The sequence below is a fragment of the Apostichopus japonicus genome, chromosome 16 (assembly GCF_037975245.1).
Source record: "Apostichopus japonicus isolate 1M-3 chromosome 16, ASM3797524v1, whole genome shotgun sequence".
Taxonomy (NCBI): domain Eukaryota; kingdom Metazoa; phylum Echinodermata; class Holothuroidea; order Aspidochirotida; family Stichopodidae; genus Apostichopus; species Apostichopus japonicus.
This window is the reverse complement of record NC_092576.1, coordinates 14,130,525-14,153,150: the sequence shown is the minus strand read 5'-3', so window position 1 is coordinate 14,153,150 and position 22,626 is coordinate 14,130,525. Positions and strand designations below refer to the sequence as shown.

At 37.9% G+C, this 22,626-nt stretch overlaps 1 protein-coding gene across 12 annotated transcripts in view; it reads left to right on the top strand.

Annotated features, from left to right (window-relative positions):
- LOC139982568 (sorting nexin-33-like) overlaps positions 1–22,626 on the top strand; it is a 62,055-nt gene that overhangs the window by 12,738 nt on the left and 26,691 nt on the right. For 3 of the 12 annotated variants that reach the window (XM_071995469.1, XM_071995471.1, XM_071995472.1), the window contains exons 2-4: positions 8,322–8,483; positions 10,335–10,439; positions 16,986–17,009. In XM_071995469.1, the coding sequence (XP_071851570.1) occupies positions 8,322–8,483; positions 10,335–10,439; positions 16,986–17,009 (291 nt within the window). Of the gene's footprint in view, positions 1–8,321; positions 8,484–8,587; positions 8,683–8,799; positions 8,822–10,334; positions 10,440–16,985; positions 17,010–22,626 lie in introns of those variants that run through there. The other 9 variants (XM_071995479.1, XM_071995475.1, XM_071995470.1 and 6 more) reach the window with 5 other exon arrangements.

Below are 22,626 nucleotides of genomic sequence, written 5' to 3'. Positions count from 1 at the left end.
GGACAGGGGAGGGGTATCAGGGGTAGAGGTCCCCCCCCTTCCCTTTGGAAAAGTTTTGCAAATGAAGTATGCTTAGATGGCAAATGGTGCTATCTTTTTCCTATTCTGGCGCTAGCTTGTGTGCCAAGCACTCACCCATGTTTTGATAATGGTAAAATTTGTTAAATTCATCATAAAAAAAAGCAGGGCGGAAATGTTTATGATACTGTTTGTGCTAGGCGGCATTCAGAACTGCCTGGAGCAGCCAACCCTCTCTGCCCCCTCCTCCTCCCCCCAGCTTGAGCACATTCCTGAATGCTGCATGTTTACATATTGAAAGGTGATCTGTTTATTTTCTGTGCACAGTGCACAATCCTTATTTTCAGTATTCTCCGGTTTATCTCAACACAGGATGGGCAATAAAGGGTAGTAATTTTTAATTGCACAGTTAGACAGCTGGATCTTGTGCACTAGGTACTGTACTTAAGACAGTTCTTTAATGATTAGTAACCTAGCTCTGACTCATTTAAAGTAAACATTAAAACCCAGACAGGCGCAATTAATTTGTGAAGGTGCATGTACATGTGGGAGGCTGTGGTCAGGTACAGCTATTGTGTGTAGAGTTTAAATGGTGGTCTCTATTGAATGCCAATTGTGCCAAATTTGTCAGTGCTAGATTGAGTGTGCAGTGTACGTATGTACAGTAATAGGAGTTGTTGGTTCATAAAATATTAACGTAGGAATAATTTAGGGGATTTCAATTTTGATTAGTAATGTTTGGAGGCTATAGAGCTCATGAAATACTAAATGGTTCAAAAAGGTTTGAGTCCCGTCAAAAAAAACAACTTGCGTCACGATCGAACACCAAAATTTTGCGTTTATTGTGTGACCTACTTTTACTAGTGTAGTTGTAAAGATGCGATAGTATCACTGTCTATACTCTGTGAATGTTCAGATGGCCTACTCGCCAACTCCGCAGTAGCTCCATGCTTTGACTAGCGATTCCAACAACCAACTCTTAAAAAATCCCCGTACCTACAGTGTGCATTCCTCTCGCTAAAATACACAATTCACTACTGCATGTACATAGGCCTGTTCTAACTTCAGAGTTTCATCTATACACATGTGCGCAAATCCTCAAAACCTGATCCAACATTTACTCTGGGCTCTTTGCAATGTTTTGCAAACAACCAGCTCCACGAAAAGAACAGTAGGCCTATGCAAAGAACTTTTTATGCAATGTCGATTAGAATTAATAAAAATAAAACTTCAGAGGCTACTTTTGACGATGCCTGAAGTACGTACAGTTGTGAACACACGAACGATATATACACCAAAAAACATTGACTGTCAAAGCACGTGGCCCAGATTCATTGTTATGATTGATTTGTTTCCAAACAAGTTCAATCAACTGTAGGATTTGGAAGAAATTTTGGATCTCTTCAGAAGCAGAATTTGTTGTTGTTGTTGATAAGACAGAAACCAGGATGTTCATTCAAAATTGTGTTGTGTCATGTTTTGCATCTAGGCCTATATGCCTAGGTAGGCATATATGCCTAGGTAGGCCTATAGGCCTAGGTAGGCATATAGGCCTACTGTAGGTAGGCCTATAGGCCTAGGTGTGTTTAGGTGTGAGTGTGTACTTGGGGTTAGGCTTAGGTAGGCCTATAGGCCAAGGTAGGCCTAGGTGTGCCTAGGTGTGAGTGTGTACTTGGGGTTTGTTTCTCTGATAAAAAATTTAACTTCCGGATTTAAGGGTTTTGCATCCCTGGCAAAAACCTTGCCTCCAGGAACCAGAATCCTGCGTTGGTGACAATGCTGTATAATTGGAGCAATTCTTTTGACCTTCGACCTTCAAAATTGTCAGATATCAACAACCTTGTTTAAACAATGACCGATTCTTCCCTCTTTTGTTCAGTTTGGGAATAGTGTTTTTGATAGTTAACATATAATACACTTACTGTGCAATATATTATGTGGTTAATAAGTTGCACCAGACATGACTCTACATGTATACATCTTTCTAGCATATTAGCCTTTAGTATGTCAGTATTAATGTTTAATTTATAAAAAAATGAACTTTTTTCATGACATGGTAACATTTGAATAGTTAATATCTTTTATCAGGAAACTGCATTAATGTGGGACTTTTGTCTTTGTTATTGGTACAGTACAATAGTATCCTAAGTGTTACAATACATGTGCATCAGTTGAAGCTAATTAACACTAAACCTGATAATGAACTTTCTTTCATGACATGGTAACATTTGAATAGTTAATATCTTTTATCAGGAATATATATGCATTAATGTGGATTTTTGTCTTTGTTAATTGGTACAGTACATTTAGTATCCTTTGTGGTGTTACAATACATGTGCATCAGTTGAAGGTAATTAACACTAAACCTGATACAGTAAAATTTACTTTGCTCCCCGCTTACCTGTCTCCCCACAACCGTAGCACCGCATTCTACCGTGTCTAGTATGCCCTGGTAATCTTTTAACACTGTGCACCCTCAGTGACCGGTCATACCCGGTCATACCCGGTCAGTGACCTTCCTTCTCTTTCTACCACCCAAAGTGTCTACACATGTTTTTCGTAAATTGGGAAAAATTTTCTTTCGAAATTCGCCCGGATACCTTGGATTTTTTTACCTAGAAGTTTCCTTATAGGAGTTCTAGACTTCCAACAACCTATTACAGTATATCAGCAATGGGCCTAATGCAAGTTCTACCACTTGAGGAAGTGTAGTGTATATATACCCTGACAGCAAACAACACTGACAATCTCCACCACTCTGTTTGCAAGTTGGTGTCAAACAAACTCTTCACATTCCCTGTCAATGATTCATGTTTTGGGCTCTTCGTAGGCTGTGTACTTTGTTCTTGCGTACAAATACACACTGGTTGGTCTCTTTTACACTTTACTATGTCAAACAGGCAGTCAGCCTCATCTCGCTTGAAGAGTTTGGAATATATAGTTTGCATTCAAGTCTCTTAAATTTGGTTCACAATTTTACTCGCAGTACAGTATGTACATCAAATTGCAGAGGAACCTGCTGGCAAAACTCTTCCAAAAATAATTGGGATAGTATGGCCAAAACAAAGCCGATAGTCAAAATTCATTAAGATTCTGTTAATAAACGATTATTTGTATACTTCTCTATGGATCTGTTTTTTTGTGTCCAAATCCCCAACCCCCACACCCCCGAAATTCCTGATATTACGGTCAAAGCTATGAGCATGGATCCGTTAATGTTCCATGTAGGGTTCGTTTATGAAGTTACATAACACAAGGAGCCAAAAAAGGGAGCTCCATTTTGGTGACCGTACTCATCGAAACTTGGTATCAATACCGCCTCGATCGGTTTAACAAGAAAAAGAAGCTTGTCATGTAACAGATCAAATTAAATGGAATTACAGTATATATATATATATATATATATATATATATATATATATATATATATATATATATATATATATATATATATATATATATATATATATATATATATATATATATATATATATATATATATATATATATATATATATATATATATATATATATATATATATATATATATATATATATATATATGTCATGGGAGATTCAAAAATCAGCTTACAGTACAACAGTACTATGTTCTAAAATACAATTTAAGAGAAAAGAAAGTTGTATGTACAGGTACATGTTATAATATTCCAAAATTGTCCAGGAGATGCAGCTGCTTGGGCGTTTGTTAAATTTTAATAATTTCTTTTTCAAGTTTTTTTTCAAACTTTTATGTCTGTCCCAATAAACTGTCTTTGCAACAATACTGTAGATACATAGTAGGTAGACCTTTTAAGTAAATATCAGACCTGTAAAGTCGATTGATGGACCTTAATTTGGTTCTTTACTTAGAATTTATAATTCAGTGGAATAATTTAGTGTTCAAGGTATCTACACTATATGTGACAGTCTCTGAAGTGTGTGCTCTTATAAAATACTGATGCTTTCTGGTAACATTAATAAAACCTGCTACTGCATGTAGATCTTTGGACTTGAATACATAGTGCAATTTGATTATCTCGCATGTTTGCATATTGCGATGCGATAAAGTGAGTCTGGATATGTGTTTCTCTGTATCTATATACAGTACAAGTACTGTATAGCCTGTGTAGGGTCTACAGGTCTGACAGTCTGCACTGACAACTCTAACCGTGAGACATAGTCTGTGCGTCATGGGTTCTTTTTCCCCTTGGCAGGAAATCAGATTTTCCTGTGCGGCTATCTAGCCCCGCTGATTTGAAGTAATATGCGGTCGACTCCTTCAAACACTGTCATGAATGCTAATAATAATGCCAGGTCTGTCAAGAGCTTTCTCTGTAAATTGGCACTACTGTACACTTTATAGTATTAGTACTTGTAAAATTACTTCAATAGAGAGTGTTTTGGGTTTCCTACTGTATCTGGTCCTGTATTCTCTTTTATCATTTATTTTGTTTTGTTCTGACATGAATGATAAATATCAATGCCAGATCTGTCACAGCTTTCTCCGTTAATTGGCACTACTATGTACACTGTATAGTATAAGTCTGTCAAATTACTTTGGACAGTGTTAGGGTTTTCTTATCTGGTCCTGTATTCTCTTTTGTCATTTTGTTTTGTTTTGTTCTGACATGAATGATAAATATCAATGCCAGGTCTGTCACAGCTTTCTCTGTTAATTGGCACTACTATGTACACTGTATAGTATAAGTCTGTCAAATTACTTTGGACAGTGTTTGGGGTTTCTTATCTGGTCCAAATATTCTCTTCTGTCATTTTTTCTGTTTTGTCTGTTTTGGCTGTTGTTACAAGGTTTCTACAGAGAAAAGGAAATCCAGAATTGGGAAGGGGAAATGAAGAAAAGAAGGAATTATCCGAGTCCTGATGATGTCTTCATTTCATTGTATTCACTTCACACTATGGGTAACTCATTCTGTGTTGCCTAGTATTAAAGCACAGCTAGAAACATGGTGTACTTAAAAAAATAAAAATTATATAAGAATAAAATAAAATAAATTAAATTAAAATAAAATAACATAACATACAATAACATAAAATACAAATAGCATACAATACAATGAAAAACAATACAATACAATACCATATAACATAATATAACATTTACTTACAATAGCCTACAATACAATAACATACAATACAATGCAATGCAATACAATAACATACAATAACATAACATACAATAACATTTACATACAATAGCATACAATACAATAACATACAATTCAATGCAATACAATACAATACAATACAATAACATAAAATAATATAACATACCATACCATACAATAACATACCATACCATAAAATACCATGTATCCATACCATAAAATAAACCGATCAATAGTGTTGTTAGTACTGTAGCACAGTGCAGTACCAGATATTCTAGCATTTTGTCCTATTTATATGAACTCTGAGAAATCTTGTGATGTCTTCCTAAATTTATTGCATTCACTTCATATTGATACAGTAACTCATTCTGTTACCTTAAACTGTGCAACCAGCATTTTGTATTAAATATTCTAATTGTAATATACCGTCAGTAATGCTGTATGTGTGAGTGTTTACAGGGGAAAAAAAGAAGATAAACAATTCATTAAAACAAAAACATCACAAGTGTTGTTTCCTACGTACAGTAGTTAAGGTACCAAATATGCTGGCATTTGTCCAATATGTTTCCTAAATTCATTGTATTCACTTCACATCCATGGGTGTCTTCTTCGGTTGCCTCAAGTGTAGCCAGCATTTTGATATCAATGTCTCGTTAATCAGTAAGACACTGTCCAACATTAATATCGCAAACCGTTGAAAACGCAAACCGTGGATTACTGTTTCTGTGGACCGTCTTTGTATACAGTGTAACACAAACATGTTATGTTTTACATGATATTTAAAGACCCGCTCTATCTCTGCAAATGGGCCAACTATAACTATTTACAGATTAATTACAGATATACTAATTAAATATACATTAATTAAACTAATTGTAAGGTATTGTTTACAATCGAAACCTCTCGATTGCATTCATCCCTTCATCCCTACATGTTCTAAAACAAAGATTGTTTTAGACATGTATTACATGTAGAGATCAAATGCAATAAAGAGGTTTCAATTCTAAACATTACCTAAGTATTTCAAATTAAAAGTGGAAACCTCCTCATGGCCATCAAGATTAAAATCTCTTCCTGTTTCTTTTCCGATGTACAGCACTGTACCATCTTCCACCAGGTACTGTGGCCAAAATACAGTACAGGGTATGGCTATGTACAGTAGTTACAAACAATATACCAAAATATTTCTGTTAAGAGTAGAACTTTGATCCCCACTGCCACCGTCCCCTCCCCTCCCCACCGCAGCCCCTGGAACTGTGATCCCCACCATCCCCTCCCCTACCCCAGCCCTTGGAACTTTGATCCCCACTGTACCTTCCCCTCCCCACCCCAGCCCTTGGAACTGTGATCCCCACCATCCCCTCCCCTACCCCAGCCCTTGGAACTTTGATCCCCACTGCCACTGTCCCATTCCCTCCCCCACCCCAGCCCCTGGAACTTTGATCCCCACTGCCACTGTCCCCTTCCCTCCCCACCCCAGCCCTTGGAACTGTGATCCCCACCATCCCCTCCCCTACCCCAGCCCTTGGAACTTTGTTCCCCAATGCTACCGTCCCCTCCCCTCCCCCACCCCAGCCCCTGGAACTTTGATTCCCACTGCTACCGTCCCCTCCCACACCCCAGCCCCTGGAACTTTGATCCCCACTGCCACTGTCCCTTCCCCTCCCCCACCCCAGCCCCTTCTCCATAAATCTCCACTTGATGTTTGTCAGTTAACAAGTACAGTACAGTGGGGCTGTCATTGCAGCATTGTAGTGCCCAGTAAATTAACAATATACCTTACATTATTATACCGCAGTACTGTATGTACAGTACATTTAGTACTGATGAAAGTGGAACCTGGTCCTGCCTGTGGTCACAAAATATTTATGTATGTCTTTCTTCCTCTCGTTGACACATGACAGTACTGTATGTACATATGTAGATATAGTTAGTAATAAAACTGTGCAGTGGAGCTCACATCCCAGCCAGTTGTTTTATTCGCCCCAGAAAAAAATTTGACAGATCTCCAGCTGTTTGAGAGGATGAAACGGATCTGAACTTGACTCACTTTTTAGTTTCAGTTTCCAGGCCTGAATGAAGTAGGGAGAAACTTAGAGATTTTTATTCCTTTTTTTTTTTTTTTATGTTCCAATTAATTGTTGAGTGTACTTGACTGTACCGAGATGTGTACATGTGCTGGGATTTGTGGAAACTAAGTTGAGCAGCTCTGTCTGCACACACACTGTACACAGAAGAATGAGTTAGTCACAACATTTATAGGGACGACATTAATCCTATAGTGGAAAAAGGATCATCCAAAATTCCAAAAGTATGTTTTGTTTTTTTTCGAACTTGTTGAATGGAGGAGATCAAGTCCTGTTGAAATTTGCGTACAGTTGTCAACGAGTAACTCCGTCCCGTGGACGACCTCCAACGAGGATTTTTGGTTTTCTGAAGAGAAACTCTGGGTCTTCTCAGGACGACTGGAACTGTATTTTTGACCAGAGGCATAGAAATGGTCATTTAAGTGTATTAACACCGTGGTCACAGTAGTATTGTACTACAGTAACAGTACCTCTGGGCTAGTAGTGGCCACAGGAAAGCATATACTGAGTGCAGGATCCCTGTTGCCCATTCATGAAATCCAGAGGTAACATGGACCGCGCAAAAATAAAAAAGTGAGGGGGCTATTTAACATTTACGAAAGTGAAGGGAGAAATATACCAACTGTAACAGACATTAGCAAGATGTATTTAAATATATATGTAGAAATTGGACTTATATCTGACAGTGCAGACGGTATTGTAGTTTCCCTGAAAATTGTGAATTTATTTCAAATTGTTTTCAAGAGTCGTATATGTTTAGTATATATATAATATAGTTACTCATGTATGTTAAAACATTGTACATCATCTTGTGGAGATGTTGTTTTCTATCAAGGGAAAATTCCTCAGTGTCAAGGCAGTTGACATTATGGGTTTGTATGTGAGAACCAGTCGGTCGGCCGGCAGGTCGGTCAATTGGCCGGCCGGCCAGCCTATCGATCGATCAATCTATCACTCTATCAATCTATCTATCTATCTCTCTATCAATCAATCTATAATTAACTAATTAATATCATTACTAATCAAAACGTCTCCATGGCATCTGTACCGTAACCTTAACCAATTTCGTACTCTCTCCCGAATCCTACAGGCGAAGGTTCTCTACGACTTTGAGGGTGAAGCCGGCAACGGTGAGCTGACAGTCTACGAAAACGACGTCGTGACGATCATCCGACAGAACGTCGGGGATGGCTGGTGGGAGGCAGAGACGGATAATGGTCAGAGGGGGCTGGTACCGGAGGCATGGATGGAGGTGAGTGGGGGGTATTGTCGGGCCCTCAAGGTCCATGCTTATTGACCAAGGAAAGGGTACCGTATATATGTAATAAGAAATGTGTATCTATAGTGTAAGGATTTTGATCGAAGTGGCAATATAGAACGTCGGGGATGGCTGGTGGGAGGCGGAGACGGATAATGGTCAGAGGGGGCTGGTACCGGAGGCATGGATGGAGGTGAGTGGGGGGTATTGTCGGGCCCTCAAGGTCTATGCTAATTGACCAAGGAAAGGGTACTGTATATAAGAAATGTGTGTATATGGTTGATACGAAGTGGCAAGGTGCAATGAGCCTGGTACCAGAGGCATGGATGGAGGTGAGTGGGGGTGTTGTCGGGCCCTCAAGGTCCTTGCTTTTTGACCAAGGAGAGGGTACTGTATATATAAGCATAAGAAATGTGTGTATATGGTGTAAGGCAGTTGATACAAAGTGGCAATATACCTTAAAGGGTGTGAAGACTCGTGCAAAAAGAAATGTCTAATGCCGGTAATCTGACCTAGTTTTGAATGAGGTGTAACAGAAGTGTTAGACACCACCAGAAAATACACACACAGCTTGCTACCATCGGTAATGAGACACTAGTGTACAGTCAGTACATACAGCTGGGGTCAATACCCACAATACAATGTACTTACGATACAGCGATGGACATCTCAGGTCCAGCTAAAGATAACAAGATATCATGATTCATTACTGTCTGCATTTTGTAGCAACACAAACAAAAACGTCACTTGCAAGCAACAGAAAGTTAACTTTTTCAGATGGCCGCACGCGGTTTGGGGCGAGTCTTCAATGCCTTTAAATTGGAAGGTACAATGAGCCTGGTACCAGAGGCATGGATTTGTGGTCAAAGTTGATCTCAAACTTTGAAGTAAAAGCGAAAGACGATAGTGAATTTCCTAGAAATGTGGATTATTTCCAGGTCATTGATATGAAAGTGTCTGAGTGATAATAACTTGTTGTTGAAATCAAAGAAATTAATAGCTTGCTCAAAACCTTTCACTTTATTTGGTATGTGGATATAGTCAGTGTGTACACGAATTGTGTTATTTTGTGTGAGGGTCAGAGGTCATTTGAGGTCACAACAGAGGTCAAAAGTCTGTGAAAAACTGTGTTAACTAACACACTTGTAAACTTGTAAAGAGGGACATGATTCAAGTTTCATAGTTGGTAACACATCGTGGGTTTGCACCTTTGCAAGAACCTCGCTAACCACTTGGAAACTGTCAATAATTTAAATCCTACTGTAGGTGCGGTATTGCTCTGCTGATCATGTATAAACAGTGGCAAGGAATTACTATTCCACCAAAAGAGCTCTGTGTTAATAGTCGACCAACATCCAAGGACACCAGCTCATAGTTGGTTCTTTTTCCGTTTCAATATTTGTCATGAATATTCATTGGATCATGCCACTCACACACTCTTTTCAATTCCATCATGTAGGTGTGGTATTACTCTTCTGATGTAAACAGTGGTACCTAAGGAATTACTATTCCGACAAAAGAGCTCTGTGTTAATAGTCGACCAACATCCAAGGACACCAGCTCATAGTTGGTTCTTTTTCTGTTTTAATATTTGTCATGAATATTCATTGGATCATGCCACTCACACACTCTTTTCAATTCCATCATGTAGGTGTGGTATTACTCTTCTGATGTAAACAGTGGTACCTAAGGAATTACTATTCCGACAAAAGAGCTCTGTGTTAATAGTCGACCAACGTCCAAGGACACCAGCTGATATAGTTGGTTCCTTTCCGTTTTATTATATATCATGAATATTCATTGGATCATACCACTCACACACTCTTTTCAATTCCTTTCTCGCAGATAATCACCGCCCCCCAGTCGGTTCCCGCCACACCAAACTTTGACGACGAGTGGGATGACGAGGACGAGGACGATGATTGGGATGACGGGGATTCGGTACAACAGGTACGGAAATGTATATGTATGTATATGTATGAGATATGAATGAATATGAATATAATGAATATGAATATGCATACAATGAATATGCATATACTCGGTGTTTAAGTTTAAGATTATAAGTAGCAGTTATGGATGAGCAACTCCTCATTCCATGCACCCCCACCCCACCCTTCCTTACCCTTGTTTGTACAATTTCTACAAAATGCAGTATGGAATATAACAGGCCTATCATGACACCTGACGATGATTGGGTATGACAAGGATTCGGAACACTAGGTACGGATTAAGGAACGACTTTAAGAAGAAAAAAAGGGTTTAATAAGGGGGAGTGTAGGATCGAGGTTGAAGACAATGTAATTCCATCCCAATTTAATCAAAACAGAAACAGGAGGGACTTCTATTTTCTGCCTGTTTCTAGGTCAAAATTTCCCTGGAGGAAAGGGACTGATGATGACATGATCTCAAACACCAACATGAATATGCATATGAATGAATATTAATATATGCATATAATGAATATGAATATGCATGTACCCAGTGTTGAATTCAGCCAGTTGGGATAATTTCCTCATGCTAATACCTCTGTAACTGTACGCCAATGTTATGCTCTCAAAGCACTGGTATTTGTCAGTACCAACAGTTCCTAACCTTGATCTGATAGAAACATGATATTCGTACTGCTCGTACTGACACTACGAGTGCTCTGAAGCGGGACATGACAGTAGAGTATAGAAAACATTGTCCCAACTGGGTGCAAACACAAACATCAACATGAATATGAATATGCATATAATGAATATGAATATGCATCAATGAATATGCATATACCCAGTGTTTAAGTTTAGATTATAAGTAGCAGTTATGGATGAGCAACTCCTCATGCAATGCACCCCCACCCCCCCCCCTTACCTTTGTTTTACCATTCCTAGAAAATGCAGTATTGAATACAACAGGCCTATCATGGCACCTGTCCCCAATCTTTCTCCTCTTTCATTAAGGGTCAGGTTAGGTAGACATTGCGACCAGCTATGACCCTTTTAGTATTTAATTTTTTTTTTTTTACATTCGGTACATTTGAAAGCAATCTTAAACCCAAAAATAGCAAGGAAAAGAGGTACTGAGAAACTGACTTGAAGAATTGAAGGAAAAACACTAAAAAAAATGAGAGATTTATAATAAACAATCTTCTAGCATCAATTTTAATAATGCAGTATCTGTTAAACAGCAATATTGCTGATCTGTAAAAGGGAGTAATCTCCTCCCAACTATAGGCCTTCATTCTACATTATGGCTTGGACAAGTTCCAAGGTTGTATCCCTTAGCGACGGCTAACAGGTCAAAGCCACATCTTGTGTTTAGGTTGTCACAAAAAGTCATGTGACCCTTCTTAGATGAGAGCAGCCTTCTCCGGACATCAAAGTGCAGTGCTATATATATACACACTTGGTTGTAAAGCCATGCCGCATTGTAAAACTGTCCTTACTAACAGTAACTTTATGGTCTGTGTGCTAGACTAGGTATTCCAGCCATTTTTATAGTTTATGAGCTTCTTGCATGTCAAAGGTCATTTCACAACAGGTGGTATTAAGATGTTAACGCTACAGATAACAGTAACTTTTAATAGATATTATATATATGGATATTAAAATCAATCTTGTATTTAAGAAGTTGATTCTAGCCCAAACATCATGTGACCTTGTTAGATGATAATTGCCCTTGAAATGAGACAGTTGAGTTTGTAGTGCAGATATCATACATATCTTGTGATATCATAAATAACTCTTGAATATAAAAGTGTGATATTTGTTATTAAACTCTTGAGAAAGCTCTTTCTTAATTTCGCCAAAACACACATCGACCCATTAATTCGAGCTGCCAAACATTCAGAGCAGGTCAGCCTAGCCTTAGCCTAACCTTCTTTGCATATATATATAAACACTTGGATTTGAAGCTGTTCTACATTTCATGAACAGTTGAGGAAGAATTACCAGTGAAAATTTGATCTCTTTTGCCAAATGAACTTTAATACAGACGATAGACAGAGACAGATAGGTGAAGTTAGTAATTTGGATGTTTGTGATGAGAATTGAATGTTCATATACAGTACCAAAAAACGAATATGAACACTTCCACGAGGCCTAAACACACATTCGTAGCAAAGCATAATTACTCAGCCTAGCCTAGCCTAGCCTAGCCTAGCATACTTCACATATACATTTAACAATCAGGGCTGAACTTGTTGAATTTCATTTACTGCAGAAGCTATACGACCGGTTAAAATTAAATTTGATCATGTGGCAAATTTGAATTATACCTCAAAGAGTTGGCACAAATCGTTGCCCTTGGCAACGATGAGAAGTGAAATTTTTATATTCATTATGAGGACATAAGTCAACCGACTGCTTTAAAGGCATCTGTCTGTACATAGGGACCCAAAGCAGAGGCAAAGGGGTATTAGGTAGTGACGTTAGATCCGAGGGGAAACAAGTCTGACATGTGACCTCATCCTTCCAGGATCCTCTGGAGGCCCAAGCAGCTGGGCGGAGCCTGGCTAAGACCAGGGCCCACAGTAGCCTCTCCCTGTCTAGGTCCGACGCAGAGGTCAAGAAAGAGCGAATCTTGTCTCGCTCGGCCACTCTGCAGCCGTCCCGCCAAAGAGTAAGTCGACTCCCGCATCGTGGCCCTTTGAAAGATGCATGACCTCCGACCTGTGCATCATGGCTCACGGTGTACGTGACCGGATTCTACTCTAGTTTAGTTCTAGCTCTCTCTCTCTATCTCTCTCAGATAGAAGGAGAATCCAAATTCACTCAAAACGGAAGAAATATTATATTTGGGGGTCAACGTCTGAGTGATTTGGTTGGGATAAGACTAGCGGTTTTACATCCAGTGGGGAAAACTTCTGTGTGTATAGACCTGGGGATATTTCCTATAGCTTACATCCATGGGCCAAATATCTGTACAAAAATGTATGGAAGGGTGCATGCTACACCGATACCTCCTGTCTCTGTTGTGCACAGACATCTTCTCTGTTATATACAGAATGACACCATTAACAATGTAGTCTGAAATTAACTGTTGCTCGTTATGGTTCTTTTGAAAAGAGAGGATTTTGAAAGATTTGCGATTTTTAGGTCCTATTAATATCCTCAAAAATCTGTCTAGGGATGGAATATAAAAGAAATATATCAGCGTACATGTACAGCAGATTCAAGAGACACTTTATTCAGATATAGTGACTAACGTCCATGGACATTCTATATTTGAAAATGGCCATGAGTTGGAAAGTATAGAACAGTGAAAGAAACTTCCAGCCTCCACTGGGATTCAAACCCCCTCCTCCCCCCCTCAATTCTTATGTTGTAAGCAAAGACCCTACTAGGCCATAGACACGGATTTTCCATCTAGAGTGTTCAAAGCCGGTAAGGAGGGTCATTAATCAATTGAAGGGTTTTGTCACTCGTATCACCGATCAATACTAGTCTCGTTTCATATCTTTTCCCTTACTCAAGAGATCAATCATGATGCTAAACCAAACTCGAAATATCATAATTTTGGGAATGGTTTGTGAAATCGAAAGAGATACTGTGTGAACAGGATGTGTTTTAAATGAAATTTAAATTAATGACCGAAACAGACGAATATATATATATCTACAGAAATGATGATATCTGCATTATGATATATCACATTTCATATAACATGATGCATTATGACATATGATGATCATATATGATGATGCATTAATATAACTATATATATAAATATATATATATAATTGAAAACATAATGAGAAGGAAAATCAAGAACAATGAAAAAACTTCCAGCCTCCACCGGGATTCGAACCCAGGCCTTCCCGCTCTGTATGCGGACACCCTGACCAGTAGGCTATGGACGCTGATTGTATGTCCAGAGGTTCAAAACCGGTAAGGAAGGTCGTAATTCCACTATACGCGTTTGTCACCTGTATCGAACAATACTAGTTCTGTTTTTGGTGACATATTTTTGCCTTACTCTAGAGATCAAACATGATGCTAACCAACTCGAAAATCGTTTGTGAATCCTAAAGCCGGATCTATCTATCTCTGACACTTATCATTCCCTCTCCTCTCCTCTCAATTACCAAAACAACCTCAACAGAGGTTTTCTTCTTTTCTTTGTTCAGTTGTTAGCTGTTGATAGGCTACTCATTTTACTCAGAAATTCTGCTGTATATAGGGAGCTGGATAGCCTTTAACTTTACCAATTATTTTTCATATTAGGGTATAGCATAGGTGAAACTACAGAATCAATCAATTGTAACCGCATCTAGTCAACTCGCTGTGTGGTGTTGTTGTTGTTAAAAGTGTACTTACTGCTGCTACTACTGGAAGTACCCAACCTTATGAGAGTCCAGAGTTAGGTTATGACCTACTTTTGATGGGGGTGGGGGTGGGTGGTAGGGGGGGTTTGTTTGATGTACACATACATAACAATTTTGCATAAATGTACTCTATATTGCATGTTAAACCCTTTCTTAATAACCATATTGTTCAGTTGAGTGTACCTTGATAGAGTACATAGCAGTCAATGTATAGGATTCAAGTATGTCCCACAAAAAAAAAAACTCTTTTGAGTTGTGATAAAGGGGGGCTGGTGAAATAAATATAAAAAAATAAATAAAAAATAAAAATAAACATAATACAAAAAAACAAATGAATAAATAACAAATGAATAAATAACCAGAGATTCAAGTAATCCAGGCCGAATTCTAATCTGGGCCTACCAAGGGTTTGGATTGTCTTGCAGAATTTCGTCTGGGCAGACCAAACTCTTAGAACGTGGTGCCAAATTTATTTGAATGAATGTTAATGTGGTATTTATATATAGGACAGCTTGTTTACGAAGGATATATTTCTTCGCCTTTGCGCACAAATTTGCTTGAAAACGGAATCAAATTTAGTCCGGATGTGGTTGCAGATTGATACAAACTGCTGCTACCAGCAATTGACATACAGAGTATGAGGGCTAGGTACAGTGAGGGTAGAAACCTATGTATTTAGAGGTTTTGATCTGATGTGTTACGAGTAATGCTGCTGCATAGGTACTCTCTCTCTCTATATATTTGCATGTAACCTTCCTTAACCCTACTGAACAGTAAGAAGAAGTTTATAGTAGTGACAGAGGTTGGGGGAAGGGGGGGGGGGGTGGGGAGAGCGACATATCTAAATGAGCTCCTGCAGGCCGGTAATAGCAAAATAATAAAAGAAGCAAACTAGGGAATAAAGTAGGAGTAAAGTAGACAAGCAAATCAATTATTTTTTAGGGTTGGAAGCGTTAACAAATATAATAGAACTAGAGCTAGCCAGAGGAAGGGGAAAGCAGACTGGGGTGGGGGAGGGCTACCCTGGCCCTGGCAATACCACCCTCTCAGGAGTACAGTATATATCTAGCCATATAGAAAAAAAAAATGTAGATACATTGATCTAGACATTATACATATTGTTGCATTGTAGTACATACTGTATATATATATATATATATATATATATATTTATATATATATATATATATATATATATATGTGTGTGTGTGTGTATATGTATATATATGTATAGGAACACAGATCTACACATGCATTCTAGTACATACTGTATACAGATACATAGATCTGCACATGTATATGTTCTGACATACAGTAGTTGTTGAACACTTGATATTACATATTGACCCACTTGGCAGTGAAGTTATATATGCCTACAATAGTGTGTCCTTTTGAGGATCCACTTAAGAACAAGTCAAATAATAAAAATAATTTACTAATAAATAAACCTAACGTTTTAATGAGGAAATAGGGGAAATGAGATATGTAGCAAAAGTTGGTAGAAAGACTACCGAATGCTATATGAGAGTACAGGTACATATCCATCTTTTGATATGATAGTCGGTATTTTTGGCGAGATTTGTGACTTTAAGTTTCCATGGTAACTACCATGCTTGCTTTTAAATAGCAGGATACCTCGGTTTCAGTTTTTAATGACATTTTAGCAGCCAGTTTTCTCTGCATCATTTGCATGATATGCTAATAATGCAGAAAAATATTCATAGTGTCAATATTCATTTGTCGCTTGTAGTGGGAATGAAAGAAGAAAACAAAATATATATATATATATATATATATATATATATACAGTATATTTATTCAGGTAATATTGAAAGCTCAAAATTTTGAATTTTGTAATTTAGGCTTAAAACAAAAAAATGTTTAATTTTAATATTGCCTCACTCTGTAAATATTAATAACTTCCATATTTTGATATAGTTGTGGGAAAAAAAATTATTCTGTGGAAGACAGAGTATCTTTAATACTGTACAGTGACTTAACATGCTTGTGTGTAATCTATATATATATGTTTCTTGTCTTGGTTCAAAATAGCGTTACGTTAAAAATGATAGAATGAATGGGCCGGGGGGGGGGAGTGGTAAGTAGTGTGGTCATGTGACCGATCACCTGATATGTATTGTATATTGACATGGAATGTTGGTCTTGTTCTTCCTTGCATGGTTCAGTCTGCACGCCACAGACCGAGAACAGTAAGTATATATTGAAAATACTCATCAATCTAATAACTCACGGCTTTTGAGATTTAATTTAAATTTTTGATGCATATTCATTAGGTTCCTGGCACAATAATACGGTAACATCTGAATCGATTACTAATCTGCTTCACGTACAGGTAACGTGTGGTAGCCTCGTGGCAGACTACCGGCCCACACTTTGTCGTTGCACATACCTTCTGTGAGCACTAACAGCTTAAAAAATAAAAAAAAATGAAAAAACAATTTGTATGTAAATGATATTCTTTAGTCCATACCCTACTAATAATGGACATGGCCCTCTGATGTACCTTTACTTGACCTTACCTTAACCCCTATCCATGATGCAGCCCATTATGAGCTCATGATGAGATCATCATGATTCCATACTATGATGAGAGCGTGGTGGACAATTGGCTGAGGCGTCGGCCTCGCGATCCAAGGATTGCTGGTTCGATTCCAGCCTTGTTCATTACGTTTTGTCCTGGGGCAAGATGCGTTTATCTCAATTGCCTCTCTCCTACCAGGGGTTAAATGGGTACCTTGTCATTGGGCGCAGTATATAACTGCAGCCACCTGTAGGGATTGTCTCTGGGACAGGTTATCATCGACCAGGGGTAATATAACGTCTGTAAAGCGCTTTGAATCCTATTGCTGGTGTAAAGCAATATATATATAATCGAATATTATATTATTTATTATGCTTTAATAGAGTAATCCCAGGTAATAATTTAACCTGGTGCTGTATAGAGAAATTCTATGCAAAAATGGTCCAATTTCTATACATGTGTTCTAGTGTAAAGCTGTGTATGTACAGCGGTTTTCTACACAGGGATGATACATATAATTAGTATTCAGAGAGAAGAAAACTTCAGAGCCTTCTAGAAATCTACACAAAAATTTGAACGCTAAATTATCCCCCTTACTCTTGAGGTGTCGATTTACTCCAAAAATATGTTTTTATAATCTTTTTAAACCCTATCCTGTGATCACAATACTACAGTCAAGTATTACTAAAATTGAAATGTAAAATTGTTCATAAAACTTAAAATTAGTAATTGTGTATATATGTGTATGCAACAACAGCAGTAAGGGTAGACCGTTCGTCTTTAGAATGGGTGACATCTCTCTCTATCTGTCTAGCATCTGCGCTGCATTCCCTGTCACAGAGGGTGCTATAAATTCTCGAAGCTACTTTTAGCTCCCGAATACATTTTCCCACATCATACCTCGGAGAGAAATCTAATGGTAAGATAACTCCGGCATGCGAAACAAAACAGCTATGTCCATTAAAACACCCTGTTACTTTAACTGTAAATTATCTTTGCAGGAATAGGCTAAAACCAGTAGAGAATATAGAACATGTCCATCATGCCCATGATCATTAAATGTCTGATTGTCTATGTGTGATTGTCTTTAACACCTGAAGAAATTTTCATTTCGCAAAAATTAACAGTTTGATAATCGATCAACGATACAGTACCGTAAACCTAACCAGCTAAATTTCTCTGAAATCTTTGTGCTTTCCCACAATGCATCGCTGTTTGAAAGATAATATTTTGCCGTACAGGAAATGGATCGTGGTGTGGGTGTGCCGCGCCAGGACACGTTTGTGTTCTATTAGTGCCAGTCGGCATCCTTCGTCCATTTCCCAAATTTCCCTTCCCTCCCATCGACGGTCATAATCGACGGTGCTTTTGTTTCGGCTGTACTTGCCAAAAAAACGATCTTGTCACTTCCTTGAATAGATATCATTTAGATAAGTTTGTGGACTTTTTGCACAGTATTGCAAGCTGTTGAAATGCCAATTATGTGAGAACTTTTGGAACTTTTAGCTTAATGTATCTAGTACTTTAATGGTCAAGATGACATTGCCACTTATTAAAGGGAAATAGCTAGACTGTACATTTTGTGTGTGCAAAATATGCTAGAAGCCATCTCCCCCCCCCCCCCCCCCACCAAAGAAACTGGTCATGTAGGGTTCAAACTAAATTATACTGCAGCTCTCCCCCAAAATATCCCTATATTTCAGAAATTTATACCAAACTTGGTCATGTTACATCCTTGCTTTTCTCCTTACAGTATCTTTTTGTGTGTTTTTATCCTAACTTTACACTCTTGTCATCCAGACCAGTAGTTTGTTCCTGTTGAAAAAGCTTGTCTAGATATTAATGGCATCGTTCAGCTTCTAGCCAAAAATTGGAATTAACTCCTGAGTTACTAATAATAATAATAGTAAATATCAGCAGTTATGTTTTACGATGCTTTAAGCGACCGCAAATGTGGGAGAAACCCGCAAGGGCTTAAAGATTACAACTTACACGTCAGGGTGGCTTCCAATTCAACATTTTGATTCGCGTTTTGGAATCTTTTCAATTTAGAAAGTCATTTCAGATGGGAGGGTAGATTGTTCTTGGATGAAAAACCCACTTTACTATGACCCGGGCCGGGTATCGAACGGGGAACCTCCCGATTTGCTAAGCCTCATTGCTTCAAATGCCACCGCCTTTATCCACTCGGCCACGGCACCTGTACAAATACCATTTGGTATCCTCGTCCCGATACTGCTATCAATTTCTGGCATAGTCAGAGGTGTACGAGGGTGATCGAATCGATTCGCCGTGATTCAATATTTCGCTTGAGAAAATCTTTTTTAACCCTAACCTGTAGCCTGTGACCAATTTTTGTTTTTATTTTGTATTTCTAGCATCTTTTTTGGTGCACACATACAGTACATTGCACCACCGTACGTCCCAGCATGCCAGAAATATACCAAAAATTCGGTCACATATCTTCATCGAACTAAATTCCTTTTTTGCACTTTTTTCGTTAAATTCAGTTTAATCACGGGTCGATTGAAAATTTAAAAGGCTTTAAAATCTAAACACGGATGACATTTCCCAATGAGCTAATTGTTTATTGTTTATTTGATTTTCCACAGATAATAAATATATAGATGTGGAGTGAAGTCCTTTAAAATGCCAATACAGGCTTAACAAAGTAAAGGACTCCCAACTTATAAGTCAGCTATCATTAGTAGTAAGCATGTTATGAAGTAGTTGGGTATCGGCTACCAGTTTTCTGGTCGACAATAAAAAATGTTTACTATCTTTAAACCTTTTAAAATAAAAATTAAAATAAAAATAAAATAAAATTGTTAGCAAATTGCTTATCCACTAGAGAGCCTGTGTAAGATCCTAGCAGGATCTTTTTCAGCCTTCTTTAGCCTTTGAAGAAGATCCTGCTAGGATCGAAACGTCAGGTCAACTTACTTTTACACATTTAAACCTTTTACTAACTTTTTTGCAGCATCATTGAAGGTGTCAATGATGATATTGCTTTTAAAACTGCAAGTTACATTGATCATTCATGATGTATCTAAATCAACAGGAAAAGGCAATAATGCAAGACTGTAACTTAACGCCAGTGTGCAGTTTAGTTACTAATTGCTTCCTGGCAGGAACTCCTCAGGATATTTTCATGCAACGTTTGTTCTCGTTCTCTCTTAGGTTTGTTTGAATAGCTTTCAGGAAGAGAGCTTAAAATAAAGGAAAAGAATTGTAGATATATATATAAATGTACAACATAGTGTTTTTCTGAGTCAAAAAAACTTAAGGAAGTCATCAGTAAAGTGGACAAAACAATGTGTCGTTTTGAACTTTGAATCATAAGCAGCTTTAAATAGAAACTGTAATGTCATCGTTGCCGTGTTCCTGAAATTTGCCCAGATTGCTAAAAAATTTTGCTGCGACGGTTTTAGAACGCAGAATCGTAACTTTGGTTTCGTTATAACTCATAATGTTTGTTTTACAATTTTTAGAAAATCATGAACATTAAAATTTAGGATTTTTTTTTGAAATTTTCGAAATGGAAATTGACAGTCTGAGTTATTGTTTAGTTCTTGATCGAAATCAACTCAAAAAAGGGGTTTCATTGTAACTGATGTCTGTTTTACAATTTTTTTGCAAAAACCATGTTAAAAATTTGGATTTTTTTTTTTTTTTTTTAATTTTTGAAATGAAATTTGACAGGATGTATTGTTTAGTTCTTGATCGAAAAATCTGCTGAAAATATCGTGATATGAATATTTCAGTAGATAGGTGAATTAATTATTGTTGTTTAACACTGTGACAGTACTGTGCTAGATTTGACCATGCAATACATGTAGATTTCAAATAGGAAGTGATAACCAAAAGGGAATCTCCCTGTGGTGGGATGTTATGACATCTGCAGTTGGGTCAATATGTATATTGCTCGTCTGCTCTGTTAAATTGGACCTTTAGAGCAAGCGTGGGAGGTTTGTCAAAGTTCTGTTTCTATTGAACAGGAGAAAACTTGTGCATCCCAAAAGAGAGGCAGAAGGTATCCCATTTGGGGGGTCTACCAGAAATTGCCCAAATTTGCCGTTTTTTATAGGTTCCTTCACAGGCAGAGATTGGAGACTTGAGCAAGTCTAATTATGATATCATCAATACGGACATAGGTCTCGGTGTCGATTAAGACAAGATTGATTACGATGATCGGGTAAAATTGTGAAAAAGAGGAAAAAATACAACGAGGGAAAGTTATCATTCTTTACCTCCGAGTGCACTATGATATCACAAATTAAAATCCTGTCCCTAACCACTTTCCAATCCCCCTCCCCCCCTCCTCCCCCTCCACTGAGTCATTTTTGAAAAGGGAATTTCACCTTATGTTTGTTTATTGCTTACAACTGACATATTGATAATTAGTGCACTTTTCTTTTTCTTATTCCACTGTAAAAATTTGCCCACGTTTTTAACTTTCCCCACATACACCCCCACCTGCCCTCACCCCACCCCTTCCCTCCCCTGCCCCCATATCCACATGCATGTTTAGCATTCTTCAAATACTCTTAGACCGCTTTCCTCAATTACTCTACGTACATTCATTTGCTTCCTGCACATAGACACCTTGCAACACAAAGCATGTACAGGTTTCTATCTAGTCATGTAGACTTGAATTTAAACTGACATGTGTGCATATATAAACAGTTTTGAAGGTGTTTATATTTTTTGCAACAATATAAGGTGAAAAAAAGAGGTTCATTGTTACTGTATCTTTGGTTGCTGTGGTTACTAATACAGTACTATATTTATTAACATACAATAGAAAAATGTGTCATGTTACCAATATTTATTTTCTTTTGGTATGTTCAGGTACAGAGTAGTACATAGGTGTAGGAATTGGATTTCAGCCATTCAACTGCCAGGGTACTCCATTCTGTGGTACACTGTGTAACAACTACCGGTATCATATAGTAGAGTTTCCTCATAGAAAAGTTTGGTTATCAGAAGCTTGGCATCATTGCTTCTCTCCCCTCCCCCTCCCAGTCCCCCCAACCACCCCTTCCCCTCATCACTTTTATTTTCCCTCACCCCTTCCCCTCATCACTTTTATTTTCCCTCACCCCTTCCCGTTTTTTGCTGAGACAGACTTTTCTGTGAATTAAACAGTTTTTCATGTTTTCTTTACAAACAAATCAGAATACTGTAACTACGTCCTACTGGTATATGTTATGCAATCGTTATTTACATGATTTAAACTGGCTTTACCCACAGACCTCTATACATATTATGCAAATTTAGGGTTA